We start from the raw sequence: 23,433 nt of genomic DNA on the forward strand, positions 1-23,433 counted from the left end.
TTTATTTATTTATTTAAGTGTATGTGAGCACACTGTCTCTTATCTTCAGACTTACCAGACGAGGGCATCGGATCCCATCACGGGTGGTTGTGAGCCACCATGTGGTTGCTGGGATTTGAACTCAGGACCTCTGGCAGAGCAGTCAGTGCTCTTAACCACTGAGCCATCTCTCCAGCCCAACTAAGAAATCTTAATGATGAAATTAACTTCCCAGATCTCCAGCTCATTCCTGGGGTGATGGCTAGCTATTTTTCTCGACTCAGTTTCCAAAGAAGATTGTTGACATTCTGAATAGGCTTTATTTCCTTGGGGAAGAGTTTAATTCTTGCTAGGTACCTAAGGTTTATTGCTGTGGTGGAGAACGGGTTAGAATTCTTTTATTATTTTCCCTTTCACTGAATTTAATAACCTGTTTATCCTCCTGTGGTGAAGTGGCACTCTTTTTTTTCCTTATCAACCTTCATTTCCTTTCTCAAATACTCCATGGAGTTGCTCTCTAAGTCCCTTCTTGAAGTAGTGGCTGTAACCCCTCCGGTCATTAGTGTGCCCCAAAGCAACCATGCCACCCACAAACCTCAAGGGGCCACCCCATACCTTTGGTGGCCACAAGTTAAATCAATTACAAGTTGAATGCTAAGGAAAGTTTTAATTGTGCATATGTATTAGATAATATTTCGGGTACAAATGGCAGGCCATCAACGTCGCCATCGAAACATGTGGGATGGGAATATTTTTCTTAAAGTTTGGAAAAGATGCTACAAGGGGTCCATAAATCTGCCTTCTTATGCATCTACGTGGGAATTCACATGTGCTATGATGTGGGCTTGTTTTATCAGTCTTCTGTATTCATCTAACAAGTCGGCCTTGAACTCCCTATGTAGACAAGGATGGTCTTGAACTCCTCATTCTACTGCCTTCACCCCCGAGTGCTAGAATTACAGACACCATGTCCAGCCACTCATGCAAACAAAAATATGTAGATTGGATAATTTCCTTCCCCTTCAGTCAATGCTGCTGGAGTTGTGGGGGGGCGGGGGGAAGAGCACCCCGATGTTCAGTATCCCGTGGTGGTAATGGCTTAGTTCCCCCAGGCTTTTCTTCTCATGTTAAGATTGCTAAAGCACATTTCAAACACCAACTGGTCCAGGTTAGCTGCAGGGAGGAGGGCCTCTCTTGTCACTGGTTGATTGGCACACTGCCTGGCTTTATGTTTCAGGGAGGCCTCCTCAGCAGCCAGTATCTTGAATGTTCATCCCACTGGCAGAATGGACATCAGACTTGTTTCCCAGAGAGATATTGGTACTGGCTTTACCTAACACATTTGCAAGAGAAAAGCTTAACCCCGAGGCTTGCTGGGGCTGCTGGTGGCAGAGGAAGGACCATTCTGGGGTCCAGGGAGTATCACGGGTGAACATTCCAGTCAGGTGACTCTCGCAGAGGTTGCCGTGAAGGTCTCCAGAGTGCCAGGGTACTAAGCAAAGTTCATGGGTGCTTGCCCCTGAGAATTCCTCCGATTCTTCAGAGAAGTGTTCAATGTCAATGACACCCTAAACCATAGAGACAAAGTCCTTCCATCCCATCATCATACCCCTGATGGAAGCCACTGGGCCTGCCAGGGCACCGTGCCTAGGGAAATGGGAAAAAGTGTCCTCTATAGAACCTTGGAGGGCCAGAGGCTGGCAACGGGATGGACACGTCCACCCCGTTTCCTCTTCCCCCTTCAACGCACTGTCTGCCACAGACCTCGATGGGACAACACCCAGAATGTTCAGACCAGTCAGAGAGATTGGCTGGATGTCTCTTCAGATTCCAGAACACTTGGAAATGAGAATTCTGCCAAAAGTGGTTCTGTAACTGATGATCTGGGTGACAGGTTGCAGTTAAAAACATCATCTATTGAACCTAAAAACACAGTAAATAAGGCATCCGTTATTATCATCACTACGGAAAGAAAAAGCATCTCTGAAATTCATCCAAACAGCCATTTTGGCAATTAACAGAGAATCCTGGCTTCCATAGGACACTCGGAAACTAAGTAGAAGGCACTGATTTTTGCTTATCTGTGCTACTCTTGGCTGGGTATGATGGTACACACCTTTAATCCCAGTATTCCGGAGGTTGGTTGATCTCTGTGAGTTCAAGGCCAGCCTGGTCTACATAGCATGTTTCAGGCTAGCCAGGGAGGGCTACACAATGAGACTTCTTCACAAACGAACAACAACAAAAATGTTGATGGGCATCCGGGGCTACGACTGCTTTCCATTGGGCTGGAGATTCGAGGTAGAACAGCAGGTATTGGGAAACAGATGCTTGAGACAGAGGCCAGGGTCAGGGGTCAGGGGTCAGGGGTTAGGGGTCAGATTCTGACTGTTGGCTGGTTTACTCATTTTGCGGGGCTGAGGATGAAAACAAGGGCTTCTCACATGCCAGGGCAAGCACTCTTCCACTGAGTTACATTTCCAGCTAGGGATCAGCTTCTGAAGTGGACAGAACCAGGTTGGCAGTCGGTCCAAGGGCTGCGCGCCAGGCTTGGCAACCTGCCAGCGCAACAGGTGTCCCTAGCCATCTGTTGCTATGTGTGCAGTGGCAGCCAACTCCCAGGGGGGCGTCCTCTCCTCAGCTCTGGAGCTGAGAAGGCTCCAGATCTGGCTCACGGGAAACTTTCTAGGGAATGTGGCACTATCTTACCCTGTGTGCCCTAGTGGAAACCCTAAGCAGACACAAGGACAGAGGGTGAGTCACAATGGAAAACAAAACAAAACAAAACAACAACAACAACAAAAATGAGAAGGCTAGGATGCTGGGGCCAGTGGTGCAGCCAAAGCGAGGAGAGACCACCCACGAAGGCTAAGATATAGAATAGGATAGGGTTTGGGAGGTTCGAGAAACAGAGCCTGAAATGGGGGAAGAGACGGAGAGACTCGGAGAAAGAAAAGCAAGAGAAAGGGGGAAAGAGAAGGACATTGACAACGGAGGGAGAGAAGGAGGGAGGATGGAGGGAGATATGGAGGGAAGAACATAGATAATTTCCAGGGGGAAAAAGCCCGACTTTTGCTGCACACAAAGGAAGACATTACTACCACTAAATAGAATTAATCCAGACCATTGACATCTCCTCTGTAGGACACTACGGGTGCCCTGAGCTGGCAGTTCCTGCAAACAGCCACCAGAGCCCTGATCCAGGAAGCGCTCTGGGGCCCGCTGGATTAGCTAACCCTCAGAGAGTGGCTCACAGAGGAGGAAGCCATCTGCCTGAGTCACGTGCATTTCAAAGCCGAGAGCCCACCATATGTCATGCTTGTCAAATGAAACCTTCCTAGGAGTTATTCTCGTAGTCTAAGAACCCTTCTGAATATGCTGCCAAGACAGAGACCACAGCCACTGAGGCATGCAAGCTGTCGTCCTGAGTTCATGCGAAGGTAACGGGGGAGGCAGCCCTCTTCCAAGATAGTTTAAACCTCATGTGCTGAAGTGAGCGTAGAAAGTCACTTAAATGAATAATTTTTCACTTAAATTAATAATTTAAGGTTACTCTTTGCTTTGGCTGTATCATATAACTGTTATATCAGAGAATTTAGGGAGCTTACAAGAAAACTCATATCTTCCTTTTTCTTTTCTTTCTTTTCACCTCTTTTTCTTTTTATCTGAAACAGGATCCTCCTGTGTTACCTAGGCTGGCCTCAGACTCCTGAATTCATCTTGTCCTTCAGTCACAACCTTGCTGCAGCCTTAGACCAGCTGGAATACAGGTGTATGCCTCCATGTCCAGCTGGAACACAGGTGCTTGCCACCATACCCAGCTGGAACACAGGTGCATGTCCCCATGCCCAGCTGGAATACAGGTGCATGCCACCATGACCAGCTGGAATACAGGTGCATGCCTCCATGTCCAGCTGGAACACAGGTGCTTGCCACCATACCCAGCTGGAACACAGGTGCATGTCCCCATGCCCAGCTGGAATACAGGTGCATGCCACCATGACCAGCTGGAATACAGGTGCATGCCACTATGACCAGCTCCTCCTTCACGATAACAAATGCCTCTTACTCCTTCTTCCCCAAATTGGTATCAGGTTTTGTTTTTGTTTTTAACTCACTATCTGGAACTTACTGTGTAAACTAGGCTGGCCTTGAACTCAGAGAGATCAACTGGCCTCTGCCTTCCAAGAACTGGCATGAAAAGTGTAGGCCAGGATATCATTGTTCTCTCTGGTAAAGGGGCAGACCTCTGGCATTTCAGTTGTGGTCACTTGGCTTTTACTTGGGGCTAACCACTTTTCCTGCACCCTGAGAGTTTGCAACGTACCTCTGGATGTGACACTAAATTTCCGATCGGAGAAACTACTCCTTCGGATTAGAGGTTCACTCATTTTTTCCAGGAATAACTTAATTGTTTCTTTCTTTTCTGGGTTCGTACTGGTCAAGTTCAGAACCTTTCCATGCACTTTTACAGTGGAATTGCTGAGCCCAAACCAGTAGAAGAAATCAAACAGGGCATCCGCTTTGAATTCGTAGGTGAAACTCAAATTCTCCCCATTCAACATGATGGTTCCTGGAGGGAAGAAATTCCTCACTACTTCCTGGAAATCAAACTGAAAGAGAAAAGTTTATTGACATGGGTACCAAACCATCGCGCGCACGATACAAACAACTGCCACCCGATGTCCACAGTGGTACACCCTGAGAGAGCGTGGCGGGTGCCCAAGAGGAAGGCGCATGGTCCCTTTGTGGGGCGGTAGCCCTTGCGCGGAAACCCCAGCTCACCTGAAGTCTATAGCTTTCTCCAATGACAGAGGAGATGACCATGTCCATCCCTTGCTCTATCTGTCTTCTTATCTTGGGGTGCCTTGTGTTCACAAGAAACGCGTAGGTCCTTTCTAGAAATCAGGAAGCAGACGTTAGAAAAAGTGGTGTTTGTGTGACATGAATGTGTTGCTTCCGATGCGCAGAGGCGTGGCTGCAGTCGCTTTGAAAGACGGTGACGCAGCTATTCGCTTTCCTGCCCGCTTCCTCAGACTCCTATCTGTTGAGGATTTGTCTTTTACTGTCTACAGTAATGCGAGGTGTGGGCCCCCAAGAGTCTGCGTGTAGCCCGTGCGACCCTGCTCTCAAGTTAATTCTGATTGGTGAATAAAGGTGCTAACAGCCAATAGCTGGGCAGAAGGGACATAGGTGGGGTTTAGGTTTCGAGGGCTTGGGTTCAGAAGGTGAAGAAGGTGCAGGACAGGAGGAAGGAGGAGCCGCCATGGGTTAAAGGTCAAGAGAGCATGGTCCCAAGGGCTGCCCAATTGTAGCTAAGAGTAACCCAGGTGGAATACACTGAATAGTAAGTAATAACTCAGGGTTTTCGGGGCTGGGGGCTTAGCTCAGTGGTAGAGCGCTTGCCTAGGAAGCGCAAGGCCCTGGGTTCGGTCCCCAGCTCCGAAAAAAAGAAAAAAAAAAAAAAAAAACTCAGGGTTTTCGAGAGGAAAGAAGATTCTAACAGCACAGAGGGCAGGCAGCTGCCCAGCTCTTGTGCTGCTTGAGGCTTGCTGTAAATATAAAGATTGTGAGTGTGTCTTTCATCCGGGAAGTCAATAACCAAGGCGCGGTAGAAACCCCGGTCTGGGATATAAATATTTAATACAATAATACTTCCAGAGCCTAGTGAGATTTCTAGAAACGTTCCCCGAAGCGTTACAAATTTGAAAGGCACTCTGGGCCACCGTGAGAGCAGGTTAGGGAATCAGCTACCTTGGATTTCAGAAGCCCCTTGCGTGAGAACTCCCTCTCCATAGCGTGTTCCAGTATGGAAAAGAAAGGGAAGCACCCTGGGGCTGGCTTCTCATGCTCCCTCGCTGGATTTATAAAGCGGCCTAGTTCTCATCAGCACCTCAGCAAAGCAGAAAACCAGCAGAACCCAGGGAAGAAGCCTCCTTGTGCTTTCTACCCCACCAGCCTCTGGAAGAACTGGCCCTCATTGCGAAGGCAACAGTGCTAGGTTCTTTTGGTAATTCTTTTAAAATAATTAAAAAATTATATATATATATATATATATATATATATGTATATATGATGAGTACACTGTCGATGTCTTCAGATACACCAGAAGAGGGCATCAGATCCCATTACAGATGGTTGTGAGCCACCATGTAGTTGCTGGGAACTGAACTCAGGGCCTTTGGAAGAGCAGTCAGTTCTCCTAACCCCTGAACCATCTCTCCAGCCTGCAATTTTGACTTTAACATTCATTTATTGACAGTGTTTGTACGCTGGAAGGCATGTATGCAGAAATCAGAGGACAGCTTGCTCAAATCAGCTCTTGCTTCCACACTGTGCTGAGATGAAATTTAGGCTCCCTAAGCTTCTGAACCAGATTCTCAACCCGGGAGGTATGACCCCTCCAGGGACCACATATCAAATGTCCTGCATATTATATATTACTGTTTATATCCATAGCAAAGTTATAGTTATCAAACAGTTTATGGTTGGGGCTCCCCACAGCATGAAGAACTGTCTTAAAGGGTCACGGCGTTAGGAAGGTGGAGAAGCTCTTTAAAGCGTCCCCACTGCTCCAGGCTGGAGTTTCCAGCACCAAGGCATTGGAAGCGGAGTCTGCCCGCTGATCTTACCCAACATAGGATTTCAACAAAGGGAAGATTGTTTCCTCATTTAAAAATACCGGAATCTGGGATTGGGGATTTAGCTCAGTGGTAGAGCGCTTGCCTAGGAAGCGCAAGGCCCTGGGTTCGGTCCCCAGCTCTGAAAAAAAGAACCAAAAATAAATAAATAAATAAAAAATACCAGAATCTTATTACCTACTCATCTCTTCCATTCCCCAGCATCATGCCCGCATTGCTCAAGTGCGTCCTCAAGGAGGGGGGGACATGCAGGTCAGAGTCTGTCTAAAGGCATGGACCGGCTGTTGTGTGATTCCGAGACTATTCTACTGCTTTTGGGGTGAACCCTGAGGGCCAAAGGCAAGTGTTTACAGTCTTAAGGGATGAAGTTTCTGGAAGATTTATTCATTTTTCATTTATGTGTATGGATGTTTTGCCTGCTTGTATGCCTGGTGCCCTCAGAGGCCAAAGACGATATTGTAGATATTGTATACCCAGAACTGGAGTTACAGATGGTTGCAACACCACATGGGTGCTGGGAATAGAAGTCAGGCGCTCTGGAAGCACAGCTTTCCTACCGAGTCATCTCTCCAGCCCCGGATGCATTTTAAACTAAGCTAACTCACTTTTAGTTTTCCTGCCCACATCCCCCCTCCTTCTGAAGTTTTAAAGGGAGCTTAAGATATTAGCCATCTTGTATGCTATTTGAGATGAGAGATAAAATAAAGCAAGCAGGCTAGCTGGTACCTGGAATTGAATTTCATGCAAATCAACCAAGACCTTTCAAAGGCTTGTGAAACGCCTACGTCTAGCCTCTCTCACAGCCAGGCAGGTTGCCCCCTGCACATGTACAGACCTGTTTATCTGTGAGTTCACCACGACAGGCTTCTGGACGACGTAGCACTTGTCTCGAGAACATGGTAACTGTTAATTTGTATAAAACGCTGTCTAGAATAGCAGCAGAGCTGGCGTGTTGCCTTAGTTACAGTTATCATCGTATAAGCTTAGCCATCTTTTGTTTTTATATTATAGAACTTTTTCACGTCCTAGCTTTTCTTAAAGTTGACCGGCTGTTGGGCTCCCATACCTCCTCAGGTACCCGGTACCCCATCCTGTAGACATTGTCAAGCAACTATGATCTGTGAGACTCCCGCAGATCCCGTCTCATATCACTTATGGAACTTTAATTAAAATGCTAAACTCAAGCGGCATCACTCTTTCTTTCAGTTCCTCCTGAGGGAATGAGTGGGTGTGGGGGGCTGCACATTTGTGAATTACAATCCTGAAGAGACCCTGGTTGGCTTCCTGGCCATTGCAGAACCAGAGTGTTGTTGTGAAAATATAAAAAATAAAAAAGTATGGTTGTCTTTTATCCCCCACTAGGTCTACACAGCAGTGTCCCAAGATGTCTGCTGGATATCTTAATTCTCAGTCAGCAAAGTGTCTCACCCATCTATCCCATAACACACTGCCAAAGGCCTCTCTCTGAGCCTGGCAGCAGTCTCTCTACCTATCTAAATCCCAAGGCAGGTTTCCCAACTCTGTGGCGGCCCAGACCAACTGCCACACACTTTCTTTCACATTGCTACATGAAAGAACACACAACACAATAACCTTTGGCCCAATTGATAAGATGTAATTGATACACGTCCATCCCTTAAAAACATTTGTTACAACCTGTAAAGGTACAGCGTGGAATCTTAACATCCCCCGCCATATTGTCCTGCCACAGCTTCTCTCCCTCTCCCTCCTGTCTCTTTCTCCTTTCCATCGCAGTCTCCTCCTCTTCCTTCAAACTTCTCTCCCGCCTTCCTTCCTTCCTTCTCATCCAATCACAAGCCTCCTTCTATCCTGTAACCGCCCCTCACCTGTAATTTACAAATTAAGTGGGGAGAAGGTTGTAGTGAAGTCAAGTGAGTCCTAAGTACAAGGCTAGGCAGCTGTCCTTGGGGCAGTGGAATTAGCATCAAAATACAGATAACTCCTGGGCAAACCACAACACCAGAGTACCTGTGGTCCTAGGATGCTCTCACAGTATGGCTGCTCAATGTGCTCTCCCTCTCTCCTGCAAACAGAGTGCTCTGAGTTATGGATGGTGAGCACAGAGCCCTCCAATAAGCCCCTGAGACAGGAGGCTTGGGCGAGTCTGTCTGAAGTGAGCCAGTCACTTGAAGAATAATACCTAGAATCAAGTTCTACAATTTCATTTAATCGGCGTTTTGCCAGTAACTTCCCTGTAGTGGTGACTAGTTAACGGCTCTGTGCTTCCGACAGGTCACACCTGCCCAAGGGCTATCTGGATTCGAGAATGAAAGACACACACACACACACACATACACACACACACACACACACTTTGAAATACCTTGACTAGCTGGGTGTTTCTAATTCTTCCTGCTGCTAGCAAACACTCCCCTTGGCTACTCCTGAGTTAACTATTTTTTTTAAAGATTTATTTATTTATTTATTTATTTATGTATTTATTTATTTATTATAGATGAGTACACTGTAGCTGTCTTCAGATACCAGAAGAGAGCATCAGATCCCATTACAGATGGTTGTGAGCCACCATGTGGTTGCTGGGAATTGAACTCAGGACCTCTGGAAGAGCAGTCAGTGCTCTTAACCACTGAACCATCTCTCCAGCCCTGAATTAACATCTTTTAAAATCAAGATTCATCTCTGCTTTCCCAGGTCTGTGTGATCACTTCCCCTTTGTCTCACGGGTCTTTAGGACTGGCCTTTCTTCTTCCCCATCTCTGCCTCCTTCCTCTCTCCAATTCCTATCTCAGTCTACCTGCCCAGCCATTAGCTGTTGGCATCTTTATTTCCCAATCAAAATCAACTTGGGGGGGGGGGTGGTGGTGGTGGAGAGATGGTGATAGATAAAATAACAATCAGCTGGGTGTGGTGGTGCGTACCTTTGATCCCAGCACTTGGGAGGCAGAGGCAGGCAGGCAGATCTCTATGAGTTCCAGCCAGCCTAGCCTACAAAGCCAGGGCTCTGTTACACAGAGAAACCCTGTTTCAGAACAAAACAAAAGAAAAACAAAAACAAACAAAAAAAGAATTATCAGTTGTACCTCCTTCCATGTTCAAAACATCACATTTGGCTGCTCAGACCTGTGAGGTCACTGGAGCAGTTTATTATGGGATACATGTTTGTGGTACATGACAGTCTCCCCACCCAACCCAAAAGGCTCGAAATGTCAGGTCATTTCCTGTCTAGAAAGGAAGTTGAACCTCTGAAGGCTCTGTGTCAGGTCACTTCCTGCCCGAACAGGAAGTCAGAAGAGACAGGTGGTTTGCATCATTAGGTTTGCTGTGCCAGCATGTGTCATGCTCCATAATCTCACATCTACCCTCTCTCTCTCTCTCTCTCTCTCTCTCTCTCTCTCTCTCTCTCTCCCTCTCTCTCTCTCTCACACACACAGACACACACACACACACACACACACACACACACACACACACACACACACACTTACCTTTTGAGATGTCCTTCTTGGTCTGCACGTTAACAAAGAACAGCATGGGTTTGCTCAGTATCGTTTCCCTGTAGTCTTTGTAATCACAGTAGTTGGTCAATTCCACGTATCTGTGAAAAAGCAGAAATAGCTGGAGATGGAGCGTTCATCCACTCTCACGTGAGGAAGGAGACCTACGGACTGGACATGTACCTATCTCAGCCATGGCCTTCCAGGCATGTTTCCTGAAATGTATCTTAATAGAGAATACCACATTTTTTTTTTTTCGGAGCTGGGGACCGAACCCAGGGCCTTGCGCTTCCTAGGCAAGCGCTCTACCACTGAGCTAAATCCCCAGCCCCAAGAATACCACATTTTATACATATGAGGAGGAAATCACCTCTGGTCATTGCTGATTGGCTGACAGTTCTATGGATGGCCTGGTAGCAAGGTGTGGCTTTGAGGGAAGCCTTTATCAGAGGAGACCAATGTCATAATCATGTGGACAAAAGAGTTCACCTGAAGATATCAACAGCCTGAGTCCCCTGCACCAATAGTGAACAAAAATTTCCCCATTCCCTCTGCGTGTCTCTCTCTCCAGTGCACGCTCCTGTGCTCTACCACTCTCTGTGTTCTTTGTCTCTCTCTGTGTCTCTTTCTGTCTCTCTCCACATCTCTCTGTGTCTCTGTCTCTCTGTCTCTGTGTTTGTCTGTCTCTCTCTGTCTCTCTCTGTCTCTCTCTCTCTCTCTCACACACACACACACACACACACACATACACACACAGCATGCAGGTGTGCACACCTCTTGATGTTGATGTGGACAGTGATACCTGCCCTCTTCTTCTGTCACTACAAGGGTGTCCCCTCCTCCCTCATCTTGCTTACAGTTGCAGAGTGTTAGTCTGTCATCAGCATCATAGTGGGAAGCAGACAGGATTGGTGCTGAGAGCTTTATATCCTGAGGTGAAGGAAGCAGGCGGGGGGGGGGGGGGGGACGGGGCGGGGACAGAGAGACAGAGAGAGACAGAGACAGAGAAAGACAGAGAGACAGAGAAAGACAGAGAGAGACAGAGACACAAGAGAGAGACAGAGACAGAGAGAGACAGAGAGACAGAAAGGGACAGGGAGACAGAGAGAGAGACACAGAAAGAGAGAGAGAGAGAGAGAGAGAGAGAGAGAGAGAGAGAGAGAGAGAAAGAGAGACCTAGGATCCACCCATTCATTTAGCAAATTCACCACCTTCCGCAGGGCGGTTCCTTCTCCCCTGTCCTGCTGGCTGCCCTCTGGAGGAAGCGCCTAGTGTTTGTGTGCAATGGAGCCCCCACAGTAGCCATTTCACACACTCTTCTGATGACACAAGATCACAACATTTCCTTCTCCCTGTAAGATCGGTGAACATCTGACTGGAGACATCACTGGGTTGTGCCATCAGCAAACTGTCTTCCAACAAACCCACATTGCAAGGTAAAAGGATGGAAATGTCAAGTCAGAAGGAATCATCTGGGAGAACAAGTGGTCCCTTAGAATTCCGTGGAAGGCCTTAGGCAGCGCCAAAGCACTTAGAGCGCCTTGGCTGGACGGAGTCAGGAAAGAGGCATCAGGGAGTCACATCTGGAGTCTGTGTGTGAACTACACGTGATCACAAACTTTGCAGTGTGAGTTCAATGGAACTGAACAGTAAAAGCAGGTACAGCATAACTCTCCTGACTCTGATGAGTCAGAGGTCACTTAAAGGGGCCATCCAACCCCAGGTGGGGGTTGGGAGCTGGTGTGCAAACACTACCCGTCAGAAAATTTTGACAGCATAATTTATAGAAAAGAGATATTCCGTATATTTAACCTGGCCACAAATAAGAACCCCAAGGGTCTTTTCTTATCCATCCAGAAGATGCTCATTGGATGACGCCACATCTGTGCACATCTGTACACTAGACTGTGGCGCTGAAATGGTACAAGGCTAATGGATGACAAAATGGTTGCATCTACAGCCAGTTTACTCAGGACAGGGGATGTGTCACATGCTGGAGTGGGAAGGAGCAGGACAAGAGACCGCAACCTTTGGGTTTCGGTGGTGTGCTGTTTAAAATGTTACGATTGATTGAAATCCGGGGCTTTCAGTTTTGACCGACATCAACCACAGTTCACTTGAATGAAGGGAAGCCAGACTGGGTGAAGGACACGATTCTAAGTCATTCATTCTTCCGTCCCCAGTCCTCAGCCATGCTCCTTTTGTCAAACACCTCAAAATTCCAATGAAATAAGTGTGGATGTTTACTTGAAAATTATTATTATTATTAAAAGCTTGAAGACAGAAATCATTACAGTTCAGAAAAGATCAGGCGTCTGTTCATTCATTTCCATGGTTGTCTCAGTTTCTAACACTCGAGTTGACGCTTTTACTTCAGAGTGTCTTACTGGATGACATTAGGGACCGGTTATTATGGATTAGTAACAAAAATATCACCTCTCTGCCCTGAATACTTATTGTATTTGCTAAAATGATCATGGGGGATGGTAAAATGTAAATGACTTCAAGGTTACTTTTATATAGCAAGTCCTTTTAACTCTCAATTGTTCCTTTTACCCTGTCCCACAGTTTACTTTTAGGCTCTAATGTTCTATGCCTGGCCTCAGAACAAACGTCAGAGGGCAGGACAATGTCAGAGAAAGCAGTGTTTCAAAATAAGATCTAATTCTTGTCCCAGCTCAGCGATGTGTGAACTCCATTTCGGAACCAAAGCACACTGTGACCGTGAGCCACAGCTAACCTTGAACCTGGGCCATAGCTCTCTGCGACCCACTGTGAGGTAGATTTTGATAAAACAAAGACGGGGAGGAAAATAGCTTCGCCACCAAGACCTACGTGGTGCATCTGAGAGTCAGATAAAACGCAAATATTTCATCCTGCAATAGGCGTGGTCCCTGGTCCAAGAGCATCAGCATGGTGCGTCCAAATCCAGAACTCAAGCCCCTGACCAGTTTCATCCAACCAGAATCTCTGTTTTTATCAAGAGCCCCAGAAACTTGAACGTTAAGTTGTCAACAGTTTGAGAGACACCTGTGTGTTAAAGTAGCTTCTGTTCTCCTATAGTAACTGTCATCTCTGAGGCTCACTGCCTCTGTCTGCTAACCTGGGCCTAGTCCTGGAAGCTTCTAGCCTCCGTACAATCTTATCTAGGCCTGGAAGGTTTCCAGCCTCTGAGACTTACTGTTGAATGAGCTCACCGTTTCTAGGTCTTTCTGAATTCTGGCTGACGGGTCAACTCAGTTCTTCTGACTCAAACTCCTCTCCAAGCTGATTGATTCAATCAGAGGCTGGCTTCTCTCTCAGCCTCTGACTTATTCTGTCTTTCCCTGTGTCTAGCTTCTTCTCTCTTCAACCTGTCTCTGTAAAACTCTCTGGTAAAACTGTCTCTCCTCTCCTCTCCTCTCCTCTCCTCTCCTCTCCTCTCCTCTCCTCTCTTCTTCTTCTTCTTCTTCTTCTTCTTCTTCTTCTTCTTCTTCTTCTTCTTCTTCTTCTTCTTCTTCTTCTTCCTCTCTCTCTCCCTCCCCCCTCCTATTCCCTCCCTCCCTCTCTCCCCAAGACCCCCTTCCCACTGCCCCATCAGTGGCTTCCTTTTCTTCTTCCTTCTCGTGAGGGTTGGGTGTATTCTATTCTGCCAAACCTCTTTCTGATTCATCGCTTTGTCTGCTGCTCAATTAGAAGTCATTTTCAAACACAACGGCTTCCTTAAAACATCTAGTTATTCTTTCACTGTTTGGGATAAAAGCCGTGTACCACCATGTTTGGACATAAACTTTTCTTTACCTGAAACTTGCTCATACCAGGCTGGCCTTGAACTCAGGGATCTGCTTGCCTCTGTCTCCTGGGATTAAAGGTGTGTCTGTATTCCAGCCAGTTCACACAAACCTAGATGGTCTTTGGATGTGACCTCTTGGTAGAGCCATCATGTTCTGGATTAAAATCTAAACCTGTGGGAAAGTGTACCCCACCGTCCAGACTTAAAAGCTGGCCTATCATTCACACACAGAGACATCAGGGGAGAAACATGGTCTCCATATTCACAGATCTGAATTCCACTGTTATACATCGTGGGTATGTAACTAAAAGAGAACAAGGACCAGGAACTAGTCACCTACTGAGGCGAGGTAGGTATGGGTAAGAGACTGTTCTGTCACATCAGACATACCCAGGGAGGTTGGCAAGGAGTAAGAGGACTGCAGTAGCTGGCAGGGGTGAGGCAGGATGAGTGGCTGGATGTCAGAAGGGAGACAGACAGCCATTCAGAGACCAGGTGTGCTGAGAATAGCAAGCAGACAGAGTGTGGTTTACGTCAGAGCGAGGCTCTGAGGGAACAGAGCCAGGAAGGGAGCCAGTGAGGCAGAAGCATTAGAGCTCCTGAGCTATGATCTCTCAGGCTTTTTAACTTTGCTCATCCTCATTTTCATCATTAGGAGAAGAAGGCTAGCAGCTTCCCACTAGAGGGTGACTGGATCAAATACACACAAAGGCGGCTTATGGGGTTACTTAGTAACAATACAAAAACTAACATCTGACAAGGCTCAATACCTGACAGTATTTGTTTCTTCCGGACTTCATCAACTTAAATTCTGATACAGCAATGCTTTAAGACTGGGGTGATAATTTTATTTTAAAGGTTTTATTTATTTATTTATTTATTTTTCTTTTCTTTTTTTCGGAGCTGGGGACCGAACCCAGGGCCTTGCGCTTGCTAGGCAAGCGCTCTACCACTGAACTAAATCCCCAACCCCTGGTTTTATTTTTAATAATGGGTGCAAGTGTTTCTGTGGGTGAGTCTGCGCATGTGAGTGCAGTGCTCACAGAGGCCAGAAGGGGGCGCCAGATACGCCAGAGCTGGAGTTCCAGGCAGTTGTGAGCTGCCTGACTCAGTTGTTAGGAATAAAATTCCAGTCCTCACTAAGCCATCCCCATTTTGTTTTTATTTTATATGGCAATTATTATTCTCGTGCTGTTATTATTCTCAGCCATGGGAACTGAGTTATACAGAAGGTAAGGAAATGCCACTCAGGCTCACACACACTTCCTCTAGACTGGATCCCACCCAGACCACAGTTTGCTGTGTTCTGAAGAAAGACTGCACACATCGGTTTCTATGTCTGAGACAGGAGGAAGAGGTGGGGTCTCAAGACAGAGCCCAAGCTAGCAGAGACCTGCAAGCTGCCACTGGGAATGGCAACCCTGCAGGGGGCTCGCACTTCTCACTGGAGAGTGGGTAAGCCTACCCATAATTCCCCAGCATTCTACCCCACAGGGCCCCCTGGGGAGGGTATGGCTGCTGCTCGTCTCCCAGCTAATTGACTGCAGATAGGGGCGGGTTCTATCATCTCTTCCTTTAAAATCTCTGCACTTTTAAAAGGCTGTTCTATATTCAATGTGAAGGACGGCTAGGGACCCAGTTATTTATTTGAGGCTTCTGGATCTGCGAGAAGCTGCCACTGGCCTTTGGAAGGCAGAATCACTCCCTGTTTGAGGCAGTTCCCTGAAAACACAGGCCTCGTCAGACAACGCTCCTTAAAACCACAGCTCAGCTGATTCATTCCCGCGCGCCTGCGTAGTTCATTACTAATCCTCATTTTCCCATCATAAAAATTAAACAATCCTTTATTTATGCCCACGTTGTAACATTTCACAAGATGACACTGGCAAAATACTTTGCACCCTTCTGGGGAGTTAAGTTAATATTTGTAGACACCCTTCCTGTTTTATTTTAAATTTCCCAGCAGCCCCTTCCATACCAAGTTGCAATACATGGGCGAAATTCAAGGTCATGTTTGCCACTGCGTGTCATTAATAGGCTGCATCCTAGCAGGAAGACAGTGGTATGTGCATGTGTGCATGTGTGTACATGTGTGTGCATGTGCATGTGTGTGCGTGCGTGCATGCGTGTGTGCGTGTGTGCGTGTGTGCGTGTGTGTGTTGCACGCGCGCGCTTGCATGTGTGTATGTGTGCATATGCATGTGTACGTGTGTGTGCATGTGAGATAGTCAGTGTGGGTTGGCCTTTCAGGTCACTTAGTAACCACTGATGTGCTTTATAAAACAGAGTGGGTAGTGCGGTGGAAGGATGTGCACTGGCGGGTCCATGCCAAAGTGTTCTTTCTGAGAAATCAAGCCACGATACAGACCTAATCTAAAGCTTTGTTGTGAGAAGTGAAAGGGGGAAGGGGGGAGGGAGAGGAGAGGGGAAGGGAGAGGGAGAGGGAGAGGGAGAGGGAGAGAAGGGGAGAGGCCAATAGGGAACACGTGGGGAAGACAGAGAGAATAGGTAGAGAGACAGAGACAGAGTTCTTTTTATACAGGCGTACCTAGATGTTGCTAGGTAACTGCCGGACAGAGCCTAGAGGAAATGCTAACAACCACTAACTATGTACGGGTAGTGTCCCAAGCAGGCTTTAGATATGACATGGATAGAAATCTTGAACTTAAAAAAAAAATGATGATGGTGATGATGGTGGTGGTGACGGTGATGATGGTAAAGTTTTGATTATCAACACCACAGATAAGGCAAGTATTTTTTATGATTCATATTTAATTTTTCCTTTTATTGCATATTTACTTTTCAAATGTTATCCCCTTTCCTGGTTTTCCCTCCAGAAACCTGCTATCTCCCCCCTGCTTCTATGAGGGTGTTCCCTCACCCACCCATCGAACCACTCCCTCTCCCTGCTGACCCTAACATTCCCCTACACTGGGGCATTGAGCCTTGACAGGAACAAGGGCTTCTCCTCCTTTGATGCTCAACAAGGCCATCCTCTGCTACATATGAGGCTGGAGCCATGGGTCCATCCCTGTGTATTCTTGGGATGCTGGTTTAGAACCTGGGAGCCCTGGGGCGTCTGGTTGGTTGATATTGTTGTCCTCCTTGTGGGGTTGCAAACCCCTTCAGCTCCTTCAGTTCCTTCCCTACCTCCTCCATTGGGGACCCTGTGTTCAGTTCAGTGGTTGGCTGCGAGCGTCCGCCTCTATATTTGTCAGGCTCTGGCAGAGCCTCTCAGGAGACAGCTATATCAGGCTCCTGTCAGCATGCACTTCTTGGCATCAGCAATAGTGTCTGGGTTTGGTGGCTATATGTATATGGACTGGATCCCCAGGAGGGGCAGTCTCTAGATGACCATTCCTTCAGTCTCTGCTCCATATGTTATCTCTATATTTCCTTCTGTGAGTATTTTTGTTCCCCCTTCTAAGAAGGACTGAAGCATCCGCACTTTGGTCATCCTTCTTGAGTTTCATGTGGTCTGTGGGTTGTATCTTGGGTAATCCGAGCTTTTGGGCTAATAGCCACTTATCAGTGAGTGCATACCCATGTGTGTTTTTTTGTGTTGGGTTACCTCACTCAGGATATTTTCTAGTTCCATCCATTTGCCTATGAACTTCATGAAGTCATTGTTTTTTAATACCTGAGTATTACTCCATTGTGTAGATGTACCACATTTTCTGTATCCATTCCTCTGTTGAAGGACATCTGGGTTCTTTTGAGCTTCTGGCTATTATAAATAAGGCTGCTATGGACATAGTGGACAGGACAAGTATTTTTTTTTTTTGGTTCTTTTTTTCGGAGCTGGGGACCGAACCCAGGGCCTTGCGCTTCCTAGGTAAGCGCTCTACCACTGAGCTAAATCCCCAGCCCCAGGACAAGTATTTTAAGAGCTGATTTTTAGAGGACTTTTATGGCCACCACTAATCAGGAAGGGCTTGGTTTCTGTAGTTTCCTTAGTGTTGTGTTTAGAAGTTTAAGTATTGGGGAAACCCCCGAGAACAGAGGATAGATACCTTCAGAGAGGGACTCATTTGAATGTCAAGGGAAATGGCTCTCAGTATTTGGGGATTCTTGGGAAAGGATCCCAGGAAAGAAATAGAACACACTTGAGACCCTGCATCTTGATTACGGTGTGGACATATTCCACACCCAAACTGCGCATCACGGGAGATGAAGCCTAATGATTAATACAGTAAGGGTTCTTATCCAGGCATCTCTCCTGAAGGGACACTGAGAATCCACTAACGTCTCTGGGAAGGTCAGTGCACAGTCCCCAAAGGCCCAGTGCTCCACAGTGCTTCAGACCCTCCACCCGCCTTTTGCGATCCCTAACTTTCCTGGCAACTGCTTTTGGACAGATGTTGCCCCACGGCTAAGGCTAAGAGATGAAAACTTACCAGGGTCCATCCCCTCTAGACTCTGACTCATGACAAATGTGGGGTTTGTACTGTGGACAAGCAGACCCTGCAGGTGCCTGACATGAGGAAGCCAGGCTGCTCCTCTACACCAGATGCCTGGGTTTAAGAAAATCCAACTCGAGCACTGTGCCAGGGACATTAAAAATTGGCGTCTCCTAGGCCACAGTAATATCCCAATAATATCAAACTGGAAGGAGGGAGGGATGGGTGGATGGACGGATGGATGGATGGATGGGTGGATGGATGGATGGACAGACAGATGGACAGATGGATAGAGAGATGGACCAATGGACAGATGGATGGACAGGCAGACAGATAGGATTTAGCTGTGGTACATATGTTGACAGAAGCAGTTTATGCTATAGAGACAGACAAACGGGCCACAGTTCTTGGGACATGCACCCTTCCTCTTCAAGTATTGCACTCAGCCGCTTGAGATCCTCGTCTGAAAACCACAGACACACAGCAGAACAATGCACCGAGCAACCTGTTACAACCTAGGATACCGTGCATGGAGCTGCTTGCAACAGACACACACACACACCACATACCACACACACACCACACACACACACACACACACCACACACATACCATACACACACCACACACACCACACACATACCACACACACACACACACCACACACACCACACACACCACACACACACACACACACACCACACACACCACACACACCACACATACCACACACACACACACACCACACACACCACACACACACACACCACACACACCACACACACCACACATACCACACACACACACACCACACACACCACACACACCACACATACCACACACACACACACACACACACACACACACACACACGAAACAGAATACCCCCAGTCCCATTTAACAACCATCAAACTTAAATTCTATTAAATTATATGGCAGTCAAGCCAGTCAGGAGTGGGAGGGGGTGACAATCTACCTGAACTAGTCTTGGGTACATTCACAATAAAGCAAACTGTGCCCTCTAAAAATGAGAGAACCCTCTACTATCCACCTTATGCCCGTGCACTGCCGACACGGTTGGGATGGTTATAATCAGACTCTACACGGAAAGGGGCCTGTGCAGTGAGCGACGGCTTTCACAATCCAAGTGGATTGAACAAAACAGACCTACTATGCCTTCTCCTCCAGCTTCCTCTTTCTTTCAATCACATAAAGAAGCCCGAGGCAATATGGGCCTTGGATATCTTCACTCTAGTGGCCTGTTGTCACTCTTGCCAGTAGATTCCTGTCTAATTAGTACTATTGCTTTGCCTCCAGTAAAATTGTCCTGGGGCTGGAGAGATGGCTCAGTACGTGTCTGTACTCACACGTACACACATCCACATTCAAGTACACGCACCTACCACAACTAAATGTATAGTAAAAAATGAATTTTCAAAACAACAAAGCCTCACTGCTTTCCCACCATATATATATATATATATATATATATATATATTCCAAGAATCTGGAAACATCCAGTCAGACCTGTGCCACTGGTAATGCTATCTCCAGAGTCAATGCCACTGGAGCCATCCATCTTGCAGAACAGAGCAGAAGAATCTCGATGTGGCTAAGTTCAGAGTGCTTTCGCATCCCAGCCCTCCACCTAGAAAGCACTCTCCAGTCAGACTCGACTCCTTCCCAGCCACTCTCCAGGCTGCCCACACAGTAATAAAAGCTGCCTCCTACCGTGGCAGGACCCCCACACAAGAAGACACATTGCTAATTCCACTGTTCAAATCTTTCTCAGTGGAGCCTTTGTTTCCCTGGGGTATGAAAGCCCTCACATGATGGTGTACGTGAGGAGAAGCTAGTGTGTATGGAAATTCATTGCTCCCTGGTCTATGTCACCCAGCCCTATGACTACACTCTAACTTGCCCAGGAACTGCTGCTGGTTTTCATTTACTTATATAAAAATTTAATGGCAAGCCTCAAATCTATTCCAAAATTTCCAGTATCATATGCTAAGACTGGGGGCTCTGATTCTATCAAACACCTTACCTCTGACTTCAGCTCACTGAAGGACATTGTAATCATAGCTTTGTGTGTGTGTGTGTGTGTGTGTGTCCTCCTTATTAATTTCAAATGGGTCCTCTCACTAAACCTGGAGCATGCCAGTTTAGGGACCACTTGGAGGCCAGCAAGTCCTGTCTCCATGCCCCTAGTGCACAGAGACACTTTGGCACGGGAGCTAGGAATCTAAACTCAAGTCCTCCCATTTTGGGCAATGATCCATCTTCCCAGCCCAAACCTGGTTTCTAACTTAGCTCTTCCCAATGCCCTCCTCTTACAAATCAGCATTTTTTTTTTTATATTTCCCTACCATAGAGAAATCCTCCGTAGGGAATGTTTTCTCAGACATTCAAAACTTATACCGTCTTGAGTGTCCTACCTGCGTGCAGTTGGAAGAATGCACCGGCAGTGTTTAGCCCTTTGACCCCACCCTAGCCCAGTGGTAAATACATCCTATCTTCACATCTGGCCAGCCGTGGATCGCTCAGACTCCAGACCCACTTGGTTCCGGGGCACTGAGTACCCTATTGTACATGTACGAGGGCTGTGTACCCTCTTCCTCCGGGGTGACCCAGCCAAATGGAACCCTGCATGTGCCACTGAGATCAAAACCTGCCTCTACAACCTTGCCAGCTTCAAGCCTATCAACGAGTGTCTGAGTCGCCTTGGCCACCACAGTTCCTGACGACTATTGGATAAAGGCCGGTGTCTCACCATACTCTGCAGCAAACCAGGAAGGCACCTTTGCCCTTATTTCTGCCCAAGCTGTAGAGCCAACATGGCTCTAGTTTGGGCTTTGGGGGGCTTTTTTTTCTTCTTCACTCTGGTTGTTTGATTTAAGAAACACCGAGAGCGCAATTACTCTGGGAAAATGAACTTTCTCCGTGCTTCAGCAGAGTAAAGTTATTCATGCTCAGAACTAGAGCCAGGTGTGACGATCCACATCCAAGACATCCCCGGAGGGGTGTGCCTGCACACTGAGCTCATCCGACCTAGTTAAAGGGCAGAATGGAAAAAATCTCCACCAGCTAGGCTTGTTGGGTGGGGCCCAGTGTGCTTCCCACCCTGTCCTCTCTACACGCTCCGCAAAACGCCCTACTTAGCCGCTTCAGAGGGGGAAAGAGCGTTCCAGCAGGCAGGAAGTCAGTCTCCACCTCCAGGTCCCAGTTTCCTGAAGAGGGGGCAGCAGCCAGGTAGAGGATTTGCTACAGGTTAGAGCGCACCGGGAGGTCACCTACCTCTTGATGTAACTGCTGAGGCGATAGAGCTGGCCATCTAGGCGCACTAGGCCATCACCGAAGACGTTGAAGCCTCCCCGTGCGGCCGCAGGTTCCCCGGGCCCGGGCACCAGGAGCTGCTCACCGCGCAGTTGGAAGGCACCAGGCTGTAGGCGGAGCAGCTGCGACAGGGGCAGCAGGGCCAGCTCGCAGTCGCACGTCCACAGGCTGCGCAGCTCCCCGGACGAAATGGAGGTTAGGCTGGGTCTGGCCACAGGCTCGCACGCTGCAGTGGCCATACTCAAGCTATGGCTCTGTCCCCTTTCTACCCTGAAGGTCGCCAAGTGGGAGAATTAAATCTGTGGTCTGTCCTGGGCTGCCTTGGGCTGCGTTCAGTAGTAGCTCAGGAACCCTCTTGTCACCCTGAAGGTTGCCCACCTTCGAGGAGCGCTGCAGCAGGACACGGAGAAAGCTGTCCCCGCGCTGCTCAGCCCCTTTTATCAGGCACGAGGCACGCCCCTCCGGCCCCCAGGCAGGACCCCAGATGCCTTCACTTCAGCAGAGCAATCAGTGTTTCATAACTTGGCATGCTCCCACCTCGCCTGCTCACAGCCAAGACTAACTTAGTCATCCCACCAGGGTCAGACACTCAGCCCCCGCGCGGGGCCCTCCCTGCCTGGTTCACACTGCCTGGTGCAGCATCCAGCCCACGACAGATGCCCAGGCCTGGCTCAGCGCCCATTATGCCCTCAGGTGCCACACAGCCAGCCAGTGTTCCTGACCTCTTCTCCACCTGGGGCTCGGATGCTGTCAGAGCTCAGGCTGGGAGGTGCATCCTTGTCTAAATCTCCCACCCTATGCCCAGTCTGTCTTCTGCTTCCTCCACCTACACCTAGATGACCCGGCTTTTCCTTCTCTCAGCATTTCCTGGCGCGGGTTCCCACCCAGCATCCTTCCATGAAGGCTTGCCACTCTCCCACAAGGCTTTCCTGTATCCCGCCTTGCATTCCAACCCTTGACCCTCTTGCTTTCGCTGCCCGGTGGCCCCTTGAAAGCTTTGTGCTTGGCTTCAAGCCGGAAGTCCCCTAGCAGACCTTCCCAGTGGGCTCAACTCCCTAGTCGCAGAATCTGTTCACTCGCTCGGTTTATAAATATTTGAGCGCTCTAGCTACGTGTTCACACGTCTCCCGAGGGCTGAAAAGACCATTCCTTTCGATCTAATTAAATGACTATATCCAGACTATCTAATAGGAGATGAAGAATAAGTTAAGTTCTGAGAATGTGGGTGGATAACGGCAACCCCTGTTATCATCCAACTTGTAGTGTAACAGGGGAGCGAGCACGTTTCCCAGCAATTACATCGCCTGAGTCTCTGCTCTCCGTAAACTGGCATGAGACTCCGGTCAGCGCTGAGGAGTAAAATTCAGTCTATCTTCAATTTGTCTCTGAGAGCCGTTATAGTGCCTGGGTTTAATTGAATCAAACAGAAGCCTTTCTGCTACATTTCACCTTTGCCATTTACTTTTAAAGGTTTTAAGTTATTTTTACTTTGTGTGTGTGTGTGTATGAATGTTTGCCTGAGTGTATATATACACACCTCATAACCACCGAACTGTCTCTCCAGTACCTAGGATTGTAGGACTTTTATTCCGCTTGCTTCATTTGACAGTCAAAGCATGTTGTTTCAAATAGCATTGTCTTTGTAAACTGTTTCAAACCACTATGCTATTTTCCATCAAAGGAATGCACTCTTCTTTGTCTAGACTTTTCTTTCCGGCAACATTAAAATCACTTTGTTTTCCCTTACTATGAACAACAACCCATCTTTACACTTCCCTCTTTTCTGCACTCATCTCTCAGAAATCGAATTACTGGGATAAGTGACATGAGAC

The 23,433-nt window shown here is 47.6% G+C and overlaps 1 protein-coding gene across 2 annotated transcripts; it reads right to left on the reverse strand.

Moving 5' to 3' along the window:
* Positions 1 to 626: 626 nt before the first annotated feature.
* Medag (mesenteric estrogen-dependent adipogenesis) lies at positions 627 to 22,014 on the reverse strand. 2 transcript variants are annotated; one of them, NM_001398808.1, is made up of 5 exons: positions 21,563 to 22,014; positions 10,088 to 10,197; positions 4,765 to 4,877; positions 4,307 to 4,592; positions 627 to 1,902 (listed from the first exon to the last, which is right to left on the reverse strand). In NM_001398808.1, the coding sequence occupies exons 1-5, from the start codon at positions 21,838 to 21,840 to the stop codon at positions 1,778 to 1,780; spliced, it is 912 nt and encodes a 303-aa protein (NP_001385737.1). In that variant the 5' UTR covers positions 21,841 to 22,014; the 3' UTR covers positions 627 to 1,777. The 2 variants fall into 2 exon arrangements, with proteins under 2 accessions (NP_001385737.1, NP_001385738.1); NM_001398809.1 differs by lacking the exon at positions 4,307 to 4,592.
* Between the last annotated feature and the right edge of the window lie 1,419 nt (positions 22,015 to 23,433).

Source organism: Rattus norvegicus, chromosome 12 (assembly GCF_036323735.1).
Source record: "Rattus norvegicus strain BN/NHsdMcwi chromosome 12, GRCr8, whole genome shotgun sequence".
In the NCBI taxonomy this organism is placed as follows: domain Eukaryota; kingdom Metazoa; phylum Chordata; class Mammalia; order Rodentia; family Muridae; genus Rattus; species Rattus norvegicus.

Bases quoted from the DNA above. Each gene is read 5' to 3' on its own strand.
- Medag (NM_001398808.1), bottom strand. From the start codon at position 21,840: ATGGCCACTGCAGCGTGCGAGCCTGTGGCCAGACCCAGCCTAACCTCC. The intron at 10,198-21,562 runs GTAGGTGACCTC...GCTTTTTCACAG, and splicing joins CTCAGCAGTTACATCAAGAG to ATACGTGGAATTGACCAACT. The intron at 1,903-4,306 runs GTACGTTGCAAA...CTGTGTTTTTAG, and splicing joins ATTTAGTGTCACATCCAGAG to GTTCAATAGATGATGTTTTT.